Consider the following 25,119-nt stretch of genomic DNA (forward strand, 5'->3'; position numbering starts at 1 on the left):
GAGACCCAGGCAGAGCCAGCACTGCACAGTGCCAGAGCTCAAAAGCTTATAGCAGGGAATATTTCCCAGTAAGACAGCCCTAGGAGAGAAGCACCAGTAGCCTGTCTTGAAGAGGTTTTTTACACCATTTCAGAGTGGCAGCCCAGTTCTGATACAGGCATGTGCTGCCTGCATCTCTTCGGTCCTGTGGAGGGAAAAGGCACTTCTCAGTGACAGGAACCCCAGTAGCTGCTGTTATGTGGCAATGCTATACATGTGACATTGTCTTCTCTGAAATTTCTATCTGAAAGTTAAAAAACTAGGTTGCAAAGATACCAAAGAGAGGACCTAGGTTTTGTGCTAGAGGATCAGTTGTTTAATGTTTACTTTTTTAATACAAATTCTGGCATGTGAGAGTGGTTCCGCTTCATACAAACACCACCTCAAAGCCTCTGATAGCATGCATCAGTTCTCCTCTCCTGTACAGATACATTTGCAATAACTTAAGAAACCAAGTATAAATTATCGCTTCATTTGGAGGTGGAAAACTGCAATTCCAAGCTGATATTTTCCTTGGAAGAAGAACATATACCCATATTAAAACCATATTACGTTGTGTTACTCACATTTTGCTCCCACATAAATCAGAAAATGACACTTCTTTGAATTTTACTAGGAGCCTTGGGTATTTTGTAACACTGGTTACAGGTTTCCCTTCTCACAAAGGAGGAAGTTAACCAGTATCTGTCTCAATGTATTGGTCTCACATGCACCTCACCCCTCAATTTGCTGCCTTTGCAGGAATTCAAGTCTCAGCCCTCCCACTTTGTCATGGGTAGAACAAGAAAGACCAAGTCCCAAAGGGTGCTGTGGACTGCAAAGATGTGCCCTTAACTATCCCACAGTTCATCAATCACAACTGTGGTCGTTCACAGGAAAGGTCTTTTTAGGCTTTTTACACATTAGTGACCGGCTGTGAGGTGTTAAAACCAAATATTTTAATAATTTCTAGTACTTACAAATTTTGGCTTGAAATCCATGCTTCTACTTCTACAGCTTTTTCTTGCACTTCTAAACTCTAGATTTTAATGTCCTGCACTCAGTTACACCTACACTTCTTTAAGGAAGACAGAAAAAGCTATAACCTCTCTGATAAATGGCTTGAAAGGAGAAATAATCTCTAAGCTTTAAGAAAACAAGCAATTGGCCAAACTCTCATCCAAACCCAATGTTCATTTGCCTGCTCTTCAGACCAGACCACTGTGAAGGCAAGAAGCAAGGCAGTGTCAGGGAAATAATTCAGTGTCACTGAATTATTTGGGTGAGCCATCATCCTCTATCTTGCTGAGATGAAGGGGCCAACCACAACTTTACAGAAAATCTCTGTCTTTTTTCTTTTTTTTTTCTTATCCATATTAGCTGTGATTCATGTTATTTGCTGGCCAAACCAGTGCAACTCCCTATCCTGGTAAGGCAAAGATGTATATTTCGAATGTGAGCACTCATTACTCTTCTGGCTTAGCGCTTCCCATGGTGCCCTACACATGTTTCTTCAGAAACATTAATTTCCCCCTGAAGTCCAGTACAGCTCCCCCATTTCTTGAGATGGAGATAGCTCTCATGTGAGCCATAAACCTCTATTGGCCACCAAGTGTTGTCAGCAGTCCACACACTTCTTTCTGCCTTTCAATCCCCTGAATATTTGGCTGCAGACACTATTCAAGGTTGCTTTTTCCCTTCCAGGATTGCCTGAGGACTATTATTCTTCATACTGTAGAGCTGTGTAGAGATGTTGGCTCACACACAGGAAGGGATCAAGCAGCATTAGCGCTGTATTTACTGATTTCTCAATTATAACTCAACTATCTCCACACAGCATTCTGCCATATAAAAAGGCCCTGAAACAATTTTCTGTTCTGTGTAGAAAAAGGGAAGGTAAATAAATAATGAAAAGATGTCTGTCCTGGGTTCCCTTCACCACTTCAACAGCTCCTAGGCCTGGATTGCAGCACATCAGCCGTAAATGTTTTCGTACCTATTATGCCATGTCGTCAGCCACATGTATTAATAATGCTCTATTTTTCCTATGCATTTGGAAATTAATTTTGCAAGATATTTTGTGCACACTAAGCCTTTTCCAATTCTGTGATAGCCACTAATATAATTTACCTTGTTTCTTTATTTGAAAATGTAGACTAATTCAAAACTGGTGGACCAGGAGAAAACTACGACAAGAGTACGGCACACAGAGAAAAACAAGCTTCCCACAGTGGGAAAAGGACTACAATCTGCAACCTATGAATGCTTATGGACTCTTTGATGAATACCTAGAAATGAGTATGGCACTGACCTTTGTTCTCTCTCTTTCACTGGATTTTAATGTTGGTGCTTTCCTGTTGGTGTGGGCTGATGTATTCTTTTAATTATCGCTGTATGAAGCTAAAGATGTACAGATCAGAGGGTAATTGCTCAAAGTTACTGCTCAAAGTAATGTTAAAGAACAAGAACTTTTGCCCTCTGTGACTGAACCGATGTGATGCTTTTTTCTTTTCTCCCTCACACAATTTTTTTTGAATTAATGGGAAATTTGACAGTCTAAAAACCTGCCTCTAGAAACTTACACAAAGCTTCAAAGTGCTGCCCATCTGTACTATATAAAGAAAGGTATTCAGCCCTAATCTTTACAGGTATTGAGACACCCTAGTCGACGCTGGTGTAAAAAAGTCCCTTTCTAAAAGTAGTTTGTCCACCTACAAACTTGGCCAAGCCCCACATTACAAAATCTAGATGTTGCTATGCATCCTAAGAACAAAATGTCTTTGTTCTTGTCGTCCTGTTCTGAACTTTGGACAAGGGATTGCTGTACAAGTGTCACTAGACTATTGTGTGGTATGGCATAATAAGAAATGTTTGTATATTTATACATAATGTTTGTATGCTTATTTTATTTGGTGTCTTACTCCTTGGATTAGAACTTAACAGTTACAATGTGACCTTTCCTTTGTTTTCTAGTTCTTCAGTTTGGGTTCACAACCATTTTTGTGGCAGCTTTTCCACTGGCACCACTCCTGGCCTTACTTAACAATATTATTGAAATTAGGCTTGATGCATACAAATTTGTTACCCAGTGGAGAAGACCTTTAGCTTCAAGAGCCAAAGACATAGGTGAGTTCTTTGTATGTGTATTTGTTACGTGTGTATGTTACTTTCAAGGCAAAGCACTGAAAGCTTCAAATAAGAGCACATTAACTTATTTTCAGTCATCTTTCCTATTAACAACACACAATTTGTGTTAAGTCAGCTTCAAGTATCTGATGCCAATCTACTTATGCAATCAAGAGTCTATATTGGAAAATGTCTTTTAGTTATTTCCTGGATGACTTAACAGCCAGGATGTTTTAATGAAGTGAGCAGTGTTCTCTGCAGGCTTTTCCTTGTGGCAGACACACTGTGTGAACACATGCCACTGCTCAGTTTGAACATAATAACCAGACAGAGCAGCTGAAACATGAAAGTCAAGTTAAAGCAGCCACCCTTCTGCAAGGGACCTGTGTGGTTTCTGTTCACCTGGCCAAAACCAAGCCCCCCCCCCCTGAGTCTTAGGGGTATGTCCCCTGGGTCACTGATGGGTCAAACAGGGTGGGTCTATATCTCAAGCAACAGCTTGCTCTCAGTGAGGTGCACCTACACTGCTAAATACAGGGTTCACATAACTTAGAGGTCACACAGCCACACACTACCTCAAGGGCTCTCTGTACATATTTTGACTATACATCTGTCCTTGTAGTCTGCAAAAGCAGAACACCTTTAGGAAGGACTCTGTGAAACCAAGTCATCTGCCAAACACTGAATAACTTGTGTCTGTGGAGGGGTAAATAGAATACCTCACTGCCCATCTGCATTGCAAAAACCAGTAGCCCACACCTTGAAATAGCAGAAACCCACACTTTGTGCTCCCAGAATGTATACCTGAAGTCTGTGTCTGAGTAAAGTTTTTTTATGTGAGCAGTGTGAATCTGTGAGTTTAGGTACAAATCTGGACATAAGCCAGTACACAGCATACACTGCAGTCATAATCTCTGAAAAAAAAAGTTATATAATGTAAATAATAAAAGCACAGAAAAATACATATATTTTTCAGGCTGATTCAGGTGTGCTTTCTCAGAGTAAGCTGCATTCACTTCCTATTCAGCTAAGTTCTCAGGGACAGCTTGATGCCTCATTAAAATCAATGGCTATGTCTAGCCTGCCTTTGATGTGTTTCTCATTGATGGTCCTCATGACCAGAGTTGCTGTGTGTGCCTGGACCACATACCTGTCAGATGACTGAGGATGAGCCAAAAAGCCCAGGTGATGCCTAGGGGCTGTGTGCCATTGTATAGCATTAGGATGCCGTGAAAATTTTGTTGCCAGTAAGTACATGCTGACCAGCTGAGCACGAGTTACACAGAAGGTGCCTGTGATAGGTAGATCATGGATTGCATATGTTCATGGCTGACCTGGCAGACCCTCCTCAAAGACTGGGTAGCTATAATCATAACCAGGGAGTATTACAGTATTTCTTATAACCACCCACGTGGTTATGTGGCTCAAAGCCTCCATAAGCATTTTTGCAGGTTCCTTGAGATTATTTACAGGATCAACAAAGTTCCCACCCAGTGGGAACAGAAATCTGGTCCACTGAAGTCTTGCTGTTCAGTAAGAACAATTATTTTTACTCAGTGATGCTCAGATGGAAATTAAAAGACTTTGGGTGGTGGGGACAAGTGCTTCAGAGCATGCAGTGTCTCAGACACTTTGGTTTTTGTTTTTCCTGGAGTAACATACCCTCCTTGTTGAACAGGAATCTGGTACGGGATCCTGGAAGGCATTGGAATTCTTTCTGTTATCACAAATGCATTCGTCATAGCTGTGACATCAGATTTCATCCCTCGCCTTGTTTATGCTTACAAGTATGGACCTTGTGCTGGCCAAGGAGAAGCTGGACAAAAGTAAGCTTTTCTTTGGGAAAACAGATGCCCATGAAAATCACTTACTGCTTCTATAGATACAGTTGTACTGTCTGTGATTCTGCTGATTCCACTAACCCAAATTTATTGTTGTGCTTAGGTAACAGTTATCAGCCATAGATATTGATGCTCTGTGTATTCACAGGGTGGGTTGCTGACTGACTAGAATTTATGAGGTTAATTCAAAGAAAACACGCCAGAGCTGTTACAGAGATTAGGTGTGTATAACAGTATGCTGCACAAGCTGCACTTCTCAGCCAGTGTACATGAATATAACCTTCTTATCATTCTGAAGCAATGCTGATATTTATCAGTTATGGGTTTAATGAGCATTTTAAACTTGTCCACTAGGATTTTTTTTCCAGTTGTGCTATTCACCATGTATTGTTCAGAAAAAGTAAGGAAGCAATTCTCAACTAGCAAATCAAGACGTACTTATGGACCAACATAATTTGGTTTTCTTCTAAAACTAGAGTCCTCATGTCAGCAGACATTTGTGAACTGAATCCCTGCTGCCTAAGTGGATTTTCTTTCAGTGTTGCTAAACACTGTGATTATATTAGTGTGTGCACGCTACTTGTACAATCTAGGCTGTTGGACTCAAGGAAGGTCATTGAATCCAGCTGAACAGGCATAGGCATATTTTGCAAATTATCTCCTAGCAGTTTCATTAGCAAGGACCCTACTGTTCAAGGAAACCCAAGCTAAACAGTAGACATTAATGGAGAGCTTACATTCTGCTGTTAGACATATGGCAGATCAATTTTTTTTCCCTGCTACAGAGAGTAAGTTCTTCTGTTGCTGCTTTTTTGCCACATTTTGGTTGTCAATACTGTTTAATCATACTGATGGAAGAAGGGCAGCTGGCGTGGCAACTCTTGATTAGCAGTGCTGCTAATTTGCTGTCCTGCAAGGATCCTGTCAGCAAGTTTACCAACAACACTAATCTGTGTGGTTCAGTTGATACACTGGAGGGAAGGAATGCCATCCAGAGGGACCTTGACACGCTTGTGAGGTGGGCTGATGCCAGCCTCATGAAGTTTAACCATGCCAAGTGCAAGGTCCTACACCTGAGTCAGGGTAATCCCAGCACAGCTACAGATTAGGTGGAGAAGTGATTCAGAGCAGCCCTGCAGAGAAGGACTTGGTGGTTTTGGTCAACAAGAAACTGAACATGAGCTGGCTTCAGTGTGCACTTGCAGGCCAGAAGCCAACTGTATCCTGGGCTGCAACAAAAGGAGCGTGACCAGCAAGTCACACTTTTGAGACCCCATTTTGAGCACTGTGCACAGTTCTGGTGTCCTCAACATAAAAAGGACATGGAACTGTTGGAACAAGTGCAGAGGAGGGCCATGAGGATGATCAGGGGACTGGAGCACCTCCCGTATGAAGACGGGCTGAGAAAGTTGGGGCTGTTCAGCCTGGAGAAGAGAAGGCTGCATGGAGACCTCATAGCAGCCTTCCAGTATCTGAAGGGGGCCTATAGGGATGCTGGGAGTGGACTCTTCTTCATTAGGGACTGTACTGACACGACAAGGGGTGATGGGTTAAAACTTAAACAGAGGAAGTTCAGGTTAGATATAAGGAAGAAGTTATTTACTGTGAGGGTGGTGAGGCACTGGAATGGGTTGCCCAAAGAAGTGGTAAACGCTCCATCCCTGGCAGTGTTCAAAGCCAGGTTGGACAGAGCCTTGGGTGAGATGGTTTAAAGTGAGGTGTCCCTGCCCATGGCAGGGGGGTTGGAAATAGATATTCTTAAGGTTCTTTCCAACCTTAACTATTCTGTGATTCTGTGACTTTGGCATTTTAGCTGGCAAGGGAACTGTTCCATTTATTTTCATGAAGAGCTAAAGTACCTTCGCTAAAGTGTTTGGTCTGGCACCAGTAATTCCTGAGAATGTACCTCTGCTTGTACCATTATGAAGATCCATAAGACATTGAGGTACTGTCAGCAACTTTCCTTGCTAATGATTTTCTCAGGACCACTGTGCATGAAAACAAAAAGCCACCTTTAGAAATTTTATTTTTATGAAGACTCAGATATGACTCAGCAGTTTTGAAACTAGCTCAGCACAGGGGAAGTAGCTTGGCTCAGAGCGGAAGCTCTTACCATCTTTTCAAAAAACCTCTTGTACAGTGTTTCCACACTTTTGCTGCTTTTCTGGATTTCTAGATGAAACCATTAGGTAGTAATTCTTTGAAGAAGCCAACCTGGATAAAAACTATCTATGTCAGCGTTCTGGATATTATTATTAATAAGCGCTGTTAAAAAAGCCAGAAGCTATTCAAAAACCACAGGCATAATGAGTTTTCTCAAATTAAGGAGTCAAGAACGTCTGCTATTGAATAACTTGAGGCAGGTGTTTCTTTCTTTCAAAAAAGGTATTAGATGTATATGACACCCAGTAATGACAGAAAAACATTGTAATTAAATAAAGTTCCAAATCCAATCAGTATGGAAATTTCAGGGCAATGCCAGATGGTGTCTACATGGAATTTCTCAAAGACTAAAATCCATAGGTTAAAAAAAAAACAACCAGACAAAACCCAACAAACAAAAACAAAAAGCCCCAACCGTTTCTCCCTTTCTGTTCACTGTACTCTGCAGCAAGCTGAGCAGTGTGCCACGACTTACTTGTGCTTGGGCAGTGCAGAATTAGCAGCACAATTTGCTTGCAATCTCTCTCCTCAGCTTTATTAACACCATACTTGAGTCTTCTAGTGACTCTCACAGCCCTTCAACGTACATTCTCCTACTCAGTGTTCTCCAAACTCTATCTGACCCAGTGCTCAGCCACCCTGAGATCTTAGTACTGCATTCCTCTGATTAACTGGACATTTTGTAAAAAGCTGTTTTAAGTGTATTGCCTTCCATCTGATTTGATGTCCCTTTGTGATAATACCATGAGGGTAACAGTGGGAATATTCTATCTTCCAAGTGCTACTCATTATTTTCTCTACTTCTACTTTGTCACCTATTAGGTGACTTTTCTCTTCAAAAGTAACCAGTCCCAGGCTTCACCATTTCTTCTCCTACAGAAACCTATCATTGCTTCACTTTTATTGTCCATCTGACCTACTTGAGCATCTCTTTTATATCACCTCAACATCTTTTTCAGATATTAATAAGCATCGCAGTTATACTGTGATTTCATGAAACCCAGAGAATATCCTCCTGATTACAACAGTTAATAGAAAAACCTTTCTGTATCCTGACTACAGGATTTTTTCACCTTCTAGGTGTATGGTTGGGTATGTTAATGCCAGTTTATCAGTATTTCTGGTGTCTGACTTTGAGAACCGTTCGGAGCCAACATCAAATGGAAGCGAATTCTCTGGTACGCCATTAAAATATTGCAGGTAAGTATCTGATCAAAATAACTCATTGCAAGGGAGAAGCATTGGGATAAAATTGGGGTTGGAACTAGTTTTCAGAACTTAAAAAACAGTAATGGAAAGAATTACATGTGCTGTTCAGACACATGCTCAGGATTCTGCTAATTCCTTCCTTTGATACAGAAAAGGCCAAAAATATCTGGCAGGTGTTCCTGATGCAGTATTTCTGTGGTGACATGGCTTGAATCGCACAGAGCCATCATGGGGAAACACAGTATTAAATGGCCAGTAATAGGTGACTGGTTACTTAGGTACCAGTGAGATGAAACTTTAATCAAGTTATATCATAGCACAAGCCAAGGTTGCACACTGAGTTAGTTCACAGGGTCTGTCCTAAGCTACATTTATGAAACCTCAAATCTGGCACTTCCTAATTGTTGAATGGATAATATGTTTATGTCATTGCTTACAGGTGCAAGTATTAGTAATACTCATATACTTGTGGTTTGAATCAAAATAAAATTAGCAGTTAATTATCTTTGTCCTCAGCCAACAGACTGGAGAAGTAGCAGTCTGAGACTGCTCTGTAATGATAAATTTGCACCTGATTGATTTAAGTGATCCAAAGAATCAATGATCTGCATAGAGGTCTTAAATTAGGTCCCAACCAAAAACACCAAACAAAAAATACAGCTACCATTTTTTTAACGCAACATTGGTTTGCAAGCATGGGTCTTGGTAGCTGCAGATACACTTGGTCCCAGTATTTCTCACCATGAAGAATTAAAATATCTTTTCATGAGTGCCTAAAGAAGAAAAGAACAAAAGATATACTGTGATACAGAACAAATCAGTGATACTTTGTGATATTGTGACATTTTCATTAATAATAATGTTTGAGTGGCATAGCATAATGAACAGGGGTGGGGTGGGATATGGCATTAATGTTTTCATTTAATTAACAGATATCGAGGACTGTTGCAATTTATTTGGCAAAAAGAACATCGCACTGTTGAATTCATAGATAACATTTTCTATGGAGCAGAACCACAGTGAGAATACTTTAGGGCTTGAAGGATGGCAGACTAGGGAGAACTCTCAATCTATTGTTTCATTTGAGGGAAAGGGTAGTTGTTTAAACCCTGTCCTGCAGGGGAAACAGGGTACCTGGGCAAGAGTTAGTAGAGCTCACTCACAGAGCTCTAAGTTAGATTCAAAGTGCGAGGGGGTTGTAGCTGGGTTTGAATTAGTGGGGCAATATTCTAGTATGAATGAAGACCAGAAGGCCTCCCGCCTTCCAAGGGTGCTACTAGCGTGCTCTGCTCACTCCCTGAAATGCCTGTACACCAGTGCACGCAGCATGGGGAATAAACAGGAGGAGTTAGAAGTCTGTGTGCGGTCTAAAGGTTATGACCTGGTGGCAATTACAGAGACATGGTGGGACAGCTCACATGACTGGAATGTGGTTATGGATGGCTATGTCCTTTTTAGGAAAGATAGGTCAGCAAAGCGAGGTGGTGGAGTTGCTCTTTATGTGAAAGAGCGACTAGAATGTATTGAGTTCTGTCCAGGGGCAGATGAGGACCAAGTGGAAAGTCTGTGGGTGCGAATTAAGAGACAGGCTGGTACGGGTGGCACAGCTGTGGGGGTCTATTATAGACCTCCTGATCAGGACGAAGGAGTTGATGAGGCTTTCTACAGGCAATTGAAAGCAGCCTCACAACTACATGCCTTGGTCCTTATGGGGGATTTTAACTACCCCTATATTTGCTGGAAGACCTACGCAGCCAGTCATTCACAGTCTAGGAGGTTCCTCCAGTGCATTGATAACTTCTTAATGCAAATGGTGGGTGAACCAACTGGGAGAGGAGAGCTGCTGGATCTGGTACTCACCAACAAGGAGGGTCTGGTTGAAGTAGTGACAGTCAATGGCAGCCTGGGCTGCAGTGACCATGAGGTGGTGGAGTTTAGGATCCTGTGTGGGAGGAATAGAATACCTAGCAAGGCCACATTTCTGGATTTCCGAAGGGCAAACTTTGGCCTCTTCAATCAATTGCTAAGGGAAGTATCATGGCAAAGGGTACTAGGCAGTAAAGGGGCTCAAGATAGTTGGTGAGCATTCAAGGACCACTTCTTCAAAGCTCAGGATCAGAGTGTCTCAATGAGTAGGAAGTCAAGTAGGGGAGCCAGGAGACCAGCATGGTTAAACAAGGAACTGCTGGGCAAACTCATACGGAAAAAGAGAATCTATGGATTATGGAAGGAGGGGCTGGCCACTTGGGAGGAATATAGGACAGCTGTTAGAGGATGTAGGGAAGCAATTAGGACAGCTAAGGCCTCCTTGGAACTTAATCTGGCAAGTCTGGTCAAGGACAATAGAAAGGGCTTCTTCAAATACATAGCAAATAAAACTAACACAAGAAGCAGTATAGGCCCACTGCTGAATGAGGTGGGTGCCCTGGAGACAGAGGATATAAAGAAGGCAGAGGTGTTGAATGCCTTCTTTGCCTCTGTCTTTACTCCTGCAGACTCTCCCCGGAGGACCCAGATTCCTATAGCCCCGGAAGGAGTCAGGGTAAAGGAGGAGTTTGCTTTGGTAGATGAGGATTGGGTTAGGGATCAGTTAAGTAATCTGGACATCTATAAATTGATGGGTCCAGATGGAATACACCCACGGGTGCTGAGGGAGCTGGCGGAGGTCATTGCTAAGCCACTCTCCATCATCTTTGGTAAGTCGTGGGAAACAGGAGAGGTGCCTGAGGATTGGAGGATGGCAAATGTCACGCCAGTCTATAAGAAGGGCAAGAAGGAGGACCCGGGTAACTATAGACCGGTCAGCCTTACCTCCATCCCTGGAAAGGTGATGGAACAACTTATTCTTGACACCATCTCTAGACATATCAAGGATGAGGGGCTCATTAAGAGCAGCCAACATGGCTTTACCAAGGGGAAGTCATGTTTGACCAACCTTATAGCCTTCTATGAGCAAGTAACTAGGTGGATGGATGATGGTAGAGCGGTAGATGTGTTTTTTCTTGATTTCAGTAAGGCATTTGATACTGTCTCCCACAGCATCCTCATAGATAAGCTAAGGAAGTGTGGGCTTGATGGTCAGGTAGTGAGGTGGATCAAGAACTGGTTGGAAGGGAGAAGGCAGAGAGTTGTGGTTAATGGGGCAGAATCTAGCTGGAGGTCTGTGACCAGTGGAGTCCCTCAGGGGTCTGTGCTGGCACCAGTGTTGTTTAATATTTTCATCAACGACCTGGATGAGGGAGCTGAATGTACCCTCAGCAAGTTTGCTGATGATACTAAACTGGGAGGAGTGGCTGACACACCAGAGGGCTGTGTTGACATTCAGCGAAACGTGGACAGGCTGGAGAGTTGGGCGGGAAGAAACTTGATGAAATTCAACAAGGGCAAGTGTAGAGTCTTGCATCTGGGGAAGAACAACCCCATGTACCAGTACAGGTTGGGGGCTGACCTGCTGGGCAGTAGTGAAGGGGAAAGGGACCTGGGGGTCCTGGTGGATAGGGGGATGACCATAAGCCAGCAATGTGCCCTTGTGGCCAAGAAGGCCAATGGCATCCTAGGGTGCATTAGAAAGGGTGTGGTTAGTAGGTCAAGAGAGGTTCTCCTTCCCCTCTACTCTGCCTTGGTGAGGCCGCATCTGGAATATTGTGTCCAGTTCCGGGCCCCACAGTTCAAGAAGGGCAGGGAATTGCTTGAAAGAGTCCAGCGCAGAGCCACAAAGATGATTAAGGGAATGGAACATCTCTCTTATGAGGAGAGGCTGAGGGAGCTGGGACTCTTCAGCTTGGAGAAGAGGAGACTGAGGGGTGACCTCATCAATGTTTACAAATATGTAAAGGGTGAGTGTCAGGATGATGGAGCTAGGTTTTTTTCAGTGATGTCCAGTGATAGGACAAGGGGCAGTGGGTCTAAACTGAAGCACAGGAGGTTCCATGTGAACATCAGGAAAAATTTCTTTACTGTGAGAGTGACAGAGCACTGGAAGAGGTTGCCCAGGGGGGTTGTGGAGTCTCCTACATTGGAGATATTCAAGGCCTGCCTGGACAAGTTCCTGTGTAATGTACCCTATGTTACCCTGCTCTTGCAGGAGGGTTGGCCTAGATGACCTTTTGAGGTCCCTTCCAACCCTTAGGATTCTGTGATTCTGTAATACTTCATTCCACATTGTTTGCCATAGCGCCATTTAATAATGTATTGTAATTCTGATCATTCTCTTCCCCCTCTTTAATTCCTTTCTTCCCCAACTTCAAGCATGAGGTTGCTGCTACTTAAAGCTGATGGTGGAAATCCCATAAATAAAAATGTTGTCCCTTCAATATCCCCAAAACGGAACACTTAAAATTGGTGTCATAAATCTCCAGAAGATAAATCTGTTCTCTTGGGGGACACTGAATTGTTATGTATCTCTAACCTGAAAGAAAATGAACATCTTTCTTTAGCTGAGTTTATCAGCTAGTCAACCCACCTCAATTCTGCTAAAACATCTCTAGTTATGTCATTGAGACCTAAAGTCTTTAAAGAAACATTCTGTGAGACAAGGCACTACATCCTTTTCTTACACAGCCCTTGCCTGTTGGCATACCAAGAAGAACAGTTCTGTCTCCACTAAAGTCAGGATGAGTCATGCTTTATGCCAGGGATAGCCAACTAATTGACCGAGGGCCAGATGGAGCCCCCGAGGCAGTTTCATCTGGATTTTGGGAGGGCTGTCAGGCTGATGAAATTACCTTGTAGTGGGAAGAAAGTGGCCCTGAAAACAGCAGGGCATCCTACCCTGCTCCACGTTCTGAGGAGGTGCCTGCAAGGCACATGTTGCATGGCCAAAGGAAATGCTGTAGGGTCAAAGTGCTGGTGCTGAGCACCCCACATCTTCTGTATTTGGTTCAGCAGTTTCACTTCATACAGGCATTGGCTTGGTCATTTGCACTGAATTTCCATTAGTACCTGAAGTGCACCTTACCACTATATTTCATCTGAGACAAACCCATTTGGGTGAACCAAAGCATGGCAAGTGGGGGTGATCAGGACATTTGCTCCAAAAGCATTCACCTGATCTGAAATGAAGTGTCAGTGTAGCCCAGCCTAAGAAGTAAGCAGAAAATGCAACGAACAAGAGCAGTTGGGCTTTGGCTTTGCCTTCCTCCCAGCCAGCAGGGCAGGAGTTTTCTAACTACTGTACTCTGCTTGCCTTTCAGATACAGGGACTACAGAGACCCTCCTCACTCCCCAGTGCCCTATGGTTACACGCTGCAGTTCTGGCACGTCTTAGCAGCACGGTTGGCTTTCATTATTGTATTTGAGGTATGTGACCATTCAGGTGGCAAAACAAAATGAAACACATTTTCCTTTGAAGCTTTTTCATTGTGCTGATCTACAATGGCAGCTGTTGAGCTTTTTTTGTGTTATTCTGCTATTTATATTGTGCTCTGTGTTCTCAGATCTGTTTTCTGAATAGTCACAAGTATTCAGGTTCTAACAAAAAGGGGAATGCAGCACTTTGAAAGCCATAACAGTGACTTGCCAACAGGGCAAATAAATGAAGCTTTTGTTAACTTTCTGAGGTCTGGCATTCAAAACCTGTCTAGGTTTTCCTCAGTGTGTAAGGAATAGGTGAAAGAACAGGAGAAGAAAAGATGAAATCTGAACAACTGAAAAATGAAAATAGTTTAAGATACAGCACTTACACATCTAGCTTTGTTGGTTTTTTTTTGTTTTTTTTTTTAATACCATTCATTTCCCCAAAGTGATGAGCATCACAAAGATGACAATGATGAAGAGGATTCAATACATTAGTCAATGTTCAACATAATGGTATTTACTTTCAGTATCTTAGAAAACTTTAAGACAAACCAGGGAAGGTAAAACCAACTTCACATGATGGGTATTCCCATGCTGATTTTGAAAACTAAGAGACAGGAGGGTAGATAATAGGATGAGATAATTTACAAAACAAAATGCAGCTTTTAAGGCCTGAATTTCAGGTGCCTGAATATCTATCCTGAAAGAAACCAGGGGTTCAGCATCTCTCCAGCACAAGTGAGAGATCTAGCTACACAGGATTTGGAGAAGGCTGAGGTTCTGAATGACTTCTTTGCCTCGGTCTTCACTGGCAAAGGCTCTGACCAAACCACCCAAGTCTTGGAAGGCAGACGCAGGGATTGTGAGAATGAAGACGTTGGGCCCACTGTAGGAGAGGATCTGGTTCGAGACCATCTTAAAAATCTGAACGTGCACAAGTCCATGGGTCCTGATGAGATCCATCCGCGGGTCCTGAAGGAGCTGGCAAATGAAGTTGCGAAGCTGCTGGCCATCATATTTGATGAGAAATCATGGCAGTCAGGTGAAGTTCCCGATGACTGGAAAAAGGGAAATATAACCCCCATTTTCAAGAAGGGGAAAACGGATGACCTGGGGAAGTACAGAGCAGTCAGTCTCACCTCTGTGCCTGGCAAAATCTTGGAGCAGATTCTCCTGGAAGGCATGCTAAGGCACATGAAAATCAACAAGGTGCTTGGTGACAGCCAGCATGGCTTCACTAAGGGGAAATCCTGCCTGACCAATCTGGTGGTCTTCTATGATGGGGCTACGGATCCGATGGACAGGGGTAGAGCAGCTGATGTCATCTACCTGGACTTGTGTAAAGCGTTCGACACTGTCCCACACGACATCCTTGTCTCTAAATTGGAGAGACATCAATTTGATGGATGGACCACTCGGTGGGTAAAGAACTGGCTGGATGGCCACATGCAAAGAGTTGTGGTCAATGGCTCAATGTCCGGCTGGAGACCAGTAATGAGTGGTGTCCCTCAGGGATCTGTGCTGGGACCGGTGTTGTTCAACATCTTTGTTGGTGACATGGACAGTGGGACTGAGTGCGCCCTCAGCAAGTTTGCCAAAGACACCAAGCTGTGTGGTTCGGTTGATACCCTGGAGGGAAGGAATGGCATCCAGAGGGACCCTGACACAGTTGTGAGGTGGGCTGATGCCAACCTCATGAAGTTTAACCATGCCAAGTGCAAGGTCCTACACCTGGGTTGCAGCAATCCCAGGCACAGCTACAGGTTGGGCAGAGAAGAGATTCAGAGCAGCCCTGCAGAGAAGGACTTGGGGGTGTTGGTCAATGAGAAAATGAACATGAGCTGGCAGTGTGCGCTTGCAGCCCAGAAAGCCAACTGTATCCTGGGCTGCATCAAAAGGAGCGTGACCAGCAGGTCAAAGGAAGTGATCCTGCCCCTCTACTCCGCTCTTTTGAGACCTCACTTAGAGTATTGTGTGCAGTTCTGGTGTCCTCAACATAAAAAGGACATGGAACTGCTGGAACAAGTCCAGAGAAGGGCCACGAGGATGATCAGGGGACTGGAGCACTTCCCATATGAAGACAGGCTGAGGAAGTTGGGGCTGTTCAGCCTGGAGAAGAGAAGGCTGCGTGGAGACCTCATAGCAACCTTCCAGTATCTGAAGGGGGCCTATAGGGATCCTGAGGAGGGACTCTTCATTAGGGACTGTAGTGACAGGACAAGGGGTGATGGGTTAAAACTTAAACAGGGAAAGTTTAGATTGGATATAAGGAGGAAGTTCTTTACTGTGAGGGTGGTGAGGCACTGGAATGGGTTGCCCAGAGAGGTTGTGAATGCTCCATCCCTGGCCAGTGTTCAAGGCCAGGTTGGACGAAGCCTTGGGTGGCATAGTTTAGTGGGAGGTGTCCCTGCCCATGGCAGGGGGGTTGGAACTAGATGATCTTAAGGTCCTTTCCAACCCTAACTATTCTATGATTCTATTCTAAGTGGTTTGAAATGCTTTTTACACTGTGAAGAAGCCAAACAGGGAACAAATAATTTTTAAAACTCTTTACTCAATCTTCTGCTCTGAAATCATAGCAACAGTGCATCCAGCACAGATATGGAAACTGTAATAATTTATGCCATAAATTATTGGCATAATGTTCATGAGCACATGCTGCATTTCTGGTTCACATTACTGTGTAAATTCATTCTGAACTGCATTTCTGAATCCTCTCTTTGGATCACAGAACAGAAGTACTGGAATTAGAGGAAAAGTGAAAAGGAAACTTTTTCTTGCATAAGAATGATTTGGTGGCTCAGCAGAAGCACAAGGTCTGCTGCAAATTCCCCCTGACTGTCATTTTCAGCCCTTCCCAGATGAAGGAGGAATATGCCATTGCAGGTTGGGCTCTGTCCTTCCTCTACACTGGCCTAACTCATTAGAGATTGGTCCTAAGGAGATCAGCTCTTCCATAATTTCTGCCACACTCAGGGAAACATTAAGGGAAAGAAAGAAAAGAAAAAAGAAAAAAGAAAGAAGAGAAGAGGAGAGAAGAGAAGAGAAGAGAAGAGAAGAGAAGAGAAGAGAAGAGAAGAGAAGAGAAGAGAAGAGAAGAGAAGAGAAGAGAAGAGAAGAGAAGAGAAGAGAAAAGGAAAAAAGGAAAGGAAAGGAAAGGAAAGGAAAGGAAAGGAAAGGAAAGGAAAGGAAAGGAAAGGAAAGGAAAGGAAAGGAAAGGAAAGGAAAGGAAAGGAAAGGAAAGGAAAGGAAAGGAAAGGAAAGGAAAGGAAAGGAAAGGAAAGGAAAGAAAGGAAAGGAAAGGAAAGGAAAGGAAAGGAAAGGAAAGAGAAGAGAAGAGAAGAGAAGAGAAGAAAGGAAAGAGAAGAAGAGAAGAGAAGAGAAGAGAAGAGAAGAGAAGAGAAGAGAAGAGAAGAGAAGAGAAGAGAAGAGAAGAGAAGAAAAGAAGAAAGAGAGAGAGAGGGAGGAAAGTAAGGAAAGGAAGGAAGGAAAGGAAGATTTGATAGAGGCCTGCTGGGCTTGATCTCTTCTTTGTTTCTTGTACTGAGAGCCAGGGTATCCGTCTCCAAAAAGGAGACAAGAATGGTTGTGGCAGGTCAGCTTAAGCAGTTTCAAGACTGAAAACAGCCTGGCTTTTCGATACACACTTGGCATAAAGGCAGCACAGCATAACTGGAAAGATAACTGGGGGAAGAAAAAACAGCACTGCTTAAGTCTCAGTGCCCAGCAAAATTTGCAACTGGCTGTGGAATAGCTTTGTTTCTTTGCTCAATGTCTGCACAAGAGATTTCACTTTGCTTTGCCCCAGCCAAAGCCATAGGCTGGCTCACAGCTGTCTCTCTCTACAGGGACACTCTGTTTATTGGCACTGCAAACTGTTTCCTTAACTCTATCTATGAACTAAAAAAGGCAATTGCAGAGGAAATCATGAAATGTCTTTGGACATTTGAAATGTCAGAATCATGTTTTTGGAGGACACTAATGGTATATTGTGATTGCTCCAGCAATTACAGTAAAAGATTGCACTAAGTGATTCAAGATAGGTTTTTCATAAATGAACTACTTAAGCTGAGACACATTTTTCATAGAATCATTGAATGGTTTGGGTTGAAAGGCATCTTAAAGATCATCTAGTTCCAACCCTCTGCTAGGGGCAGGGACGCCATCCAGTAGAACAGGTTGCTCAAAGCCCCGTCCAACCTTGCAGTTGGCCTTGTTGAACTTAATGAGGTTCACACTTGAACACCTCTCAAGTGTATCAAGGTCCCTCTGGATCCCATCTCTTCCTTCCAGCATGTTGACCACACCACACAGCTTTGTGTCATTGGCAAATGTCCTGAGGGTGCACTCAATCCCACTGTTCATGTTGGCAACAAAGATGTTGAACAGCACAGGTCCCAGTAGCAAGCCCTCACGAATGATGTTTGTTTCCACTTAGACACTGAGCCTTTGACCACAACTCTTTGAGTGTTACCATCCAGCCAATTCCTTATCCACAGTGATCCATCCATTGAATCCATATCTCTCCCATTTAGAGACAAGGATGTTGTGTGAGACAGTGTCAAATGCTTTGCACAAGTCCAGGTAGTGCTCTTCCCTTACTCACCAATGCTTTAAACCCATTATAGAAGACCACCAAATTTTTCACACTGTGGGGTGGTTAATTAGGCTATCTTGTCCTCCCTCAAAAACAAGCATGTTTCCTATCACTGCAGAATTATTTGTCAAGGCTAAACTTGTCGGAGAGAGCGACCAGAATCAAGAGAACGACTCAGTATGAGTTATGCTTCTTGTTCTTTTTATACAAATCCTTAACTCCTTATATACTATTTCTTACATGCACTTACAGTGATTTGGCATATTATGATTGGATACATGTTTTGAAGACCCTTAGTGACTAACATATAATTGGTTAAACACAGGTGTGAGAACTAGACCTCAAAAGCTTGCCAACAGTCCACAGTTCTCATTAACTCGGTGAATTCCAGCCTCTTATCTTGCTTGCTTAAGCTTCTTCGGGCCTCTCATGGCCTTGCTGTATCTTTCAGGATTATTCAGAGTTTATGTACCAATTATGCATTCTCCTGTGAGAACACTGTCTCCACATAAACTGACAGAAGCTTTTTCATTATTACTATTTTAGGCTTGGCAAAAAAGCAACAATTAAAGTATTGTGGGTTTATTTCTCATGAGGGAAGAATACAGGGGCAAACATGTTGCATTCTCTTTTCAGTGGCTTTCATAGGAAGGGTCCTGCTTGGAGAAGAAGCGATACCTTTGTTTTTCCAATCTAGAATGAGTGTCTTGTAAGAGATGGATGATTTCTCTGTTTCTCTGCTCCTTCTCTCAAAGCAAACAAAAAAAGTTCACTCAAGCAATCCTCCCCCATCACACCCAAGCTCTGCTGTGGCATGCCTAAAACATGAGGGACAAAGGGTTAGTTACCTGGTATTTAATTGTGATGTTTGGTAATTGAGGTATGTCTTTGGATGAGAGACTCAGTACAAAGAAAAATACTTTGTTTTGCATAGGTAATTCATTGGTTCTGATTCTGATGAAAGGACTTTCTGGCAACAGGAAACTGTATCATTTGATTCACCTCTTCCTGCAAAGTAATCCACTAATACCATGCCATGTCCAAGCAACCTTAGAGCAAATCATGACCTCGGGAGTTTGAACACACAGGTCATACAATAGGTTTGAGGCTTTATTTGAACCAGCTGCTTGTAACAAACTTTGCAGCAATCCATACTCCACTGACTTTGCCTGGAGTTTTTTGTGGGGAAAGAAAACCTCATGGTTTAATTTCTTTAAATTTAGTAACGGATTTAGTTCTATCACAGGATCTTGTTGTGAATTGGAAGTGGTGGGTTTTCAGAAAATAGGGTACTTGTTTTCTTCCTAAGATTTTAATTTTTTATCCCTTTTTTGTTTTTACAGCACCTTGTCTTTTGCATAAAGCACCTGATTTCCTACTTAATCCCAGATCTCCCAAAAGATCTGAGAGATAGGATGAGGAGAGAAAAGTACCTGATTCAGGAAATGATGTATGAAGCTGAATTAGAACGTCTGCAGAAAGAGCGGAAGGAAAGGAAGAAGAATGGAAAATCTTATCACAATGAGTGGCCGTGATGGGGTGAGGAAGAAACCACTTAAAAGGAGATAGGAATTCTGCTTATAAAAGCTGTTTTCTACAGTGGAGAGTACAGTGAAAGGAATAGTCAGTGAATGCTGTGTGCTCTTACAAGTGCGCCAATGTTTAAAAGGGCAAATACTGTCATAAACCTTTTGAAATTAGAGGTCTTGCAAGGCTTAGTCTTCTCCAGACCTAATGCCAGCCTGAGCAGATTTGACCAATGCTTAACTGTCTGCACTCTTGCCAGGAGGCTCCCAGGCCCTGACTTAAATTCAAGGCCCTGACCTTCAAAGCAATTATATCTCTTACAGTGCTTTACAGAACTTGGTGATTTTGCAGCCTGTTCTCATGGCCAAGTTGCTACTTCATAACCAGTGACTGCACCTTGGGCAACATGGCAGTACTTGTCCATGTGTGTGGTCACCACCTGCAGCACATGCATGGCAGTGTTGCCCTCTTCCACAGTGGACTCAGCTGTGTTAGCTTGCATTTACAAGGTAAAGTCACATATGTGGACCACTTCCATTACTCCAACACTATTGAAGTTTTTTTTAGGAGGAGATACTTGAACGTCAGTCTAACCAGATGGTCTGACAATGCTGAAAATTTAGGTGAGTAGAACTGTTGACAGATAGGCAAGCATCTAAATGTGGCCAGAGGTGCCTGACTGTAGGGTCGTTCATTTGGAAATAATACTGTGAAATGGTGGTAATATATTTTAAAGTTTTGAACAGTGCCTTTTCAGGTATAGGACTTTCTGCCCTCTGAAGGAAACAAATCAGGCTAGGGCACCTTGCCCAGAACTGCCTGTGTATTTGTATTGCAATATCACATCATCAGGAAATAAGGGGTATCATACACATAACAGAAGACAGACTGTGTCTTAAAGACCTATCTGCGTAAGTGAAAACAAAAAAACCCAACAGATGAACAAGGTCATCAGAGCAAAAGAACACAGTCACCCAGAATATTTTCTTGTAATATTTTCTTTATTCATTCTACTATTACCTATGAAGGGGTGGAGGGGAAAAATAGAACACCAGACTGTAGGATGGACTAGCTTGAAATTTTAATCCTTCAAGCAGAGCAATTCTACACAGGATGCAGAATTAGATTTGGGTGAAATGGGCCACTGTCTATATTCTTCTCCAAATTCTTTAGCACTGAGAAATTAAATATTTCCTAGATCATTAACCCAGGTCTAAAGACTGCAGCAGTGTTGGATGAAGCAACATGAATCAAAATGCTGAGTGTTATGAAAGCTCTACTACCTCTTGCCTCAAAATGATAACACTGCAATTCTCGCAGAACATGCAGTGGCATAATCAGCCAGAATGAAGAACGAAGTTCAAAAGCCAAGACTGTAAGAAGCCAGGTGGAATCAAGCCTGTGCCCAGCTAGATACAAAATACTGGAGCTGAACCATTTACTTAGCCCTTTTCCAAATAACTGGAGCTCCACAAAAATACCATTTTTGCAGAAGTCTTAAGTAGTTCTGACCTTGTTAGTTTGAGGATATTTAAGAGGGAGGAAAATTCAGCAAGCTGTACAAGTTCTTCTAGAAATCATTTGATAGAAGGGCTAGAATTTGCTCTTCTGGACAGACCACACAATGCAAGACTTTATGGATGGATGCCTCAAGCTCCACAAGATATCAGGACCACTTGCACCACAACCCCATATTGCCAAATTAGATCTGTTAACTTCTTTCCACTGCAAGGGAGAACTGTTGCTATTTCCATAATGGAGTGAAGGTCTTAATGAAAGAATGTATGACTTGAGGACGCAGAGAGGTGGAAAAAATGCATGTACCCTCATCTCTGTAGCCACTATGTGCTTACACTTTGCTTACTTGTAGCAAGGAAACTCCTCCAGTAGTGACACATCCTAAACGAAGAGGATAAATGGCACAGCAGTTCCCATTTAATCAGGTGCTCCTGGGCCAAGCCTGAAGGTCCTTTGAGGCAATATAAGCACTGAAGGAATTTCAGAATTAATCTGTTTTCTGTTGACGTGGTGCCAAACTGAGTGGGGAGCATGACTGCCTAATTGAGAAGTGAACTTGTTCATCTTTGCTTCAGCTTACAGCAGCTGTGAACACATCCCATGTGGGCAGTGGAGAAACGGGGGTATTTCTGTCTCTGTACATAGTGGTTGGGGATTAGGCAATGTCATCCTGCAATGCACACATGCCAGATGGGATAGTATCTACCATCCACTACCCACGGGTGTATACTGCACTTGAGTCTGGGGACTCTAGGGCAGGATCACTGTGCAAAATTGCATTCAGGACAAATTCACATGAGCAGTTGGATGTTTGCATACCTTCTGTATAATATCTAAAACAACAGATGACAAGAGCTTAGAAACTGTTTGCTGAGTAGTAAAGAGAAACATGAGTCATACATAAAATCAGTGTCACCCATCTGAGTGTGAACCTTTGCAAAGGAACATGCAGTAACATACAGCTTTGTCAATGTAGATCTCAATAACTTCCAAGAACTGAACTGAAACCTATTAGAATATAAACTGACTCCCAGTCCAGAGGAACCACAGCAGTGTAATGTGCCAAAACAAATAAAGTGCAGCAGAAATACAATAGATAATAATTGCTTTTGAGACTACTTTTCAACAGAGCTACATCACGATGAATTTTCATGACAATACATTGCTAGAAGTTGTGTCCTGTTCTAAATGAGAAAACACAACTTGGCTGCTTACCAAGCTTATGCTGAGTACGATGATGAAAGGGGCTCTGACCTCCCTGGCAGATCCTGAGTACATTTCTGCCACTTAATGTTGACCAGTCAACCCATGGAGGTTTCTGTGCTGCTGGTCTGCTGAATAGATTTCCCTTGAGTGCTTCAGAGCTATATAGCAGAACACTCAGGAAAGATGATCCCTTTCTTATTTTATAGGAAGATATAATACAAATAATAAGCTAATAATAAAAGGAATTTTAATGGTCTCTAGATAACAAATGTATGCCATTCCCTTCTTTCTGAACTGATGATGGGTTTTGTTTAAACCTCCAGGTGGCCATCCTATATGTTGTTTACTTATTCCAGCTCCACAAGAGCACTACCTTCAAGGGAATGCGAAAAAATGCAACCTCAATGCATGCCACAGGCATTTTACATAGCAAGCAGGACAGCACACATCAAAGGATTTACTGTGAAATCATCTTGCAATCAGCATAGGATTGATCTCCATAGACCACTCTTGAGAGCAAGCATGTACTTCATGAGCAGTTACATGCCAGTTTTTAAAACCAAGGAACAAAATTGTATATTGGGACTGTTTTTCAGCCTGTTTACTACGTTTTTTGCATTCTGTCCCATGCTGGTTTTACAGATCTTAGTGTAAAAAATGCAAATGAACAACCTGGATACTCTGACAGAAGAAAAATCCTAGGTATAGAATATCATCTGTGTTCCAGCCACCAAATACTACAAAAGAAACCGTGTTTACAAATCAGTTCTTTTTTATTTTAAATCTTTCTGAGGGGAGTTATGTTACTTACCATATATATAATATATATAAAGTATATAGAGAGATTGTTTATTTGTAAATAGAAAAATCCTATGGAAAAGAATGTCAAGTTTTCACACTTAAAAAAAAAAAATCATCAGCATAAAGCCATGTTTAATGCTTGTATAATGTGACGCAATAAACTTTAAAATAAATTATGCATATGAAATATTTGCTGCTTGGCATTCGTAAGTTATTTTCTGTTTACCTTATTTGTTCAGCAGCCAAAAAGGCCAGTCAGGTGAAAGCAAATTTAAACGTAGACCAAAGTCTTGTCACTACTGTCTCTCTGTAGATTCTTTGTGCATTCTTGTAGTCCAACATTGTTCTGTTGTGGTTTTAGTTCTTTTTTTAATGTTCCTACTATTTTTCTCTCTTGATCCTGCCAGATGCAGCATGTTATTTGGACAGCATGGGATGCTCCCACTCCCATGGAATTTGTCAATTTTGAGCATCCTGTATTTCTTTGTTGGGTGAGCTTTTAGCTGGGAGGGACGAAGGATTAGGGTGCAGGAGTGTGATGGAGACACCAAGAACTATCTTGCTGCTCTTACACAAACAAGGCCCTACCTGACAGTCCAGCTAGCAGAGGACAGTGTATGATCTCAGGGAAAATCTTATTCAAAATTAATTAATTGCTTTAATTACTGATTCCAATTAGAACAATAAGCATTTAGAAAAAAGTGAAGCAGAAAGAGTCACTTTCTGTGAGAGCTGTGCAGCAATCATGGGAGGTTAGTTAGCAAGAAACGGGGTATTTACTGGCGTCATCTGCAAAGCTTAAGAACACTTGCCTCTAAAGTGCTTACAGCAGATACTCTCCCCAGTGAAAACTCATCTTGTGTCATGATTGTGGACCAATAGATATCACTTCACCCAAACTTTCACTTGATATCAAAATTAGAGTTCAGTGACTGTTCAGCTCTCAAATAGTGACTTCAAGCAATAAGTTGAAGACAAGTTGGTCATTTACATGTTTTCTCTGTTTTAAACAATTATGTGAATTCAAAGCACTGAGAAAAAAAAAACATCAGTGGTCCTACATTTTTTAACTACGATAACTGGGAAGATGAGTCTTCACTCCACGAACAAAACAGGTAGAAGTCACAGATCATCCCAGACAGTTTAAGGCAGTATCCATTACAGCACACAGTGATCTCAGCACAGAGTGGTGCCGCAAAGGCCACAATGATGCTGCTTAACACAGCAGTGATCAGTCACTCTCCTGAGAGGAATATTCAGATGAGAGTTTGTCATTTGTGTTGGGAGGACTGTAGCCATACCAGCAGGCAAGTGCTTGTTACAGGCTTCTGTTCTCTCTGTCCACAGCTTACTCTGTGCCATAAAGCACAGGTACAGAGGGGCACACCAGTCCTCTTCATTTCAGCACTCTGCAGCAATGTGGAGATACCAGTACTTACCCTTTTTCAGGTTTGCGGACTGAAAGTACCTGGTAAGTACAAATTACTATATTTCAAGGCTCAAGAATTCTTCTTTTGCACAAAATGCAGTATCTATTTCTGTGTCATGAAGACAAGGCACAAGGCTGAATGAGCTGCACTTATCTTCTGAGACTTGAGAAGCATAGCCAGCTCATTCAGACAGTGGACTAGCTGTCTCAGAGTGACTAGAATAGCCCCAGAACAGAGATACCTGTCCTAGAAGACTTTATTCAGGATGCTATTGTTTGTCTCAGATTTTAGATATAGGAACACAAGACACAATTCATGGGATCTCTCCAGCTCACTCACAGCCCTTCCACACAGTGTTTTCAGCACTTAGCTAGTTACAGAGCTGCAG

General features: G+C 42.4%; 1 protein-coding gene across 5 annotated transcripts in view; it reads left to right on the plus strand.

The window, feature by feature from the left end:
* Positions 1–23,490, plus strand: part of ANO4 (anoctamin 4) — a 218,144-nt gene extending 194,654 nt beyond the window's left edge. For 4 of the 5 annotated variants that reach the window (XM_062615474.1, XM_062615476.1, XM_062615477.1 and 1 more), the window contains 7 exons: positions 2,174–2,316; positions 2,992–3,144; positions 4,823–4,970; positions 8,229–8,348; positions 13,550–13,655; positions 19,593–19,788; positions 22,824–23,490. In XM_062615474.1, the coding sequence (XP_062471458.1) occupies positions 2,174–2,316; positions 2,992–3,144; positions 4,823–4,970; positions 8,229–8,348; positions 13,550–13,655; positions 19,593–19,784 (862 nt within the window). In that variant the 3' untranslated portion in view covers positions 19,785–19,788; positions 22,824–23,490. Of the gene's footprint in view, positions 1–2,173; positions 2,317–2,991; positions 3,145–4,822; positions 4,971–8,228; positions 8,349–13,549; positions 13,656–19,592; positions 20,286–22,823 lie in introns of all 5 variants that reach the window. The other variant, XR_009964174.1, reaches the window with a different exon arrangement.
* Positions 23,491–25,119: the final 1,629 nt, after the last annotated feature.

This window comes from Pezoporus occidentalis, unplaced genomic scaffold (assembly GCF_034315485.1).
Source record: "Pezoporus occidentalis ecotype Australia unplaced genomic scaffold, CSIRO_AGI_Poc_V1 ctg182, whole genome shotgun sequence".
In the NCBI taxonomy this organism is placed as follows: Eukaryota; Metazoa; Chordata; class Aves; order Psittaciformes; family Psittacidae; genus Pezoporus; species Pezoporus occidentalis.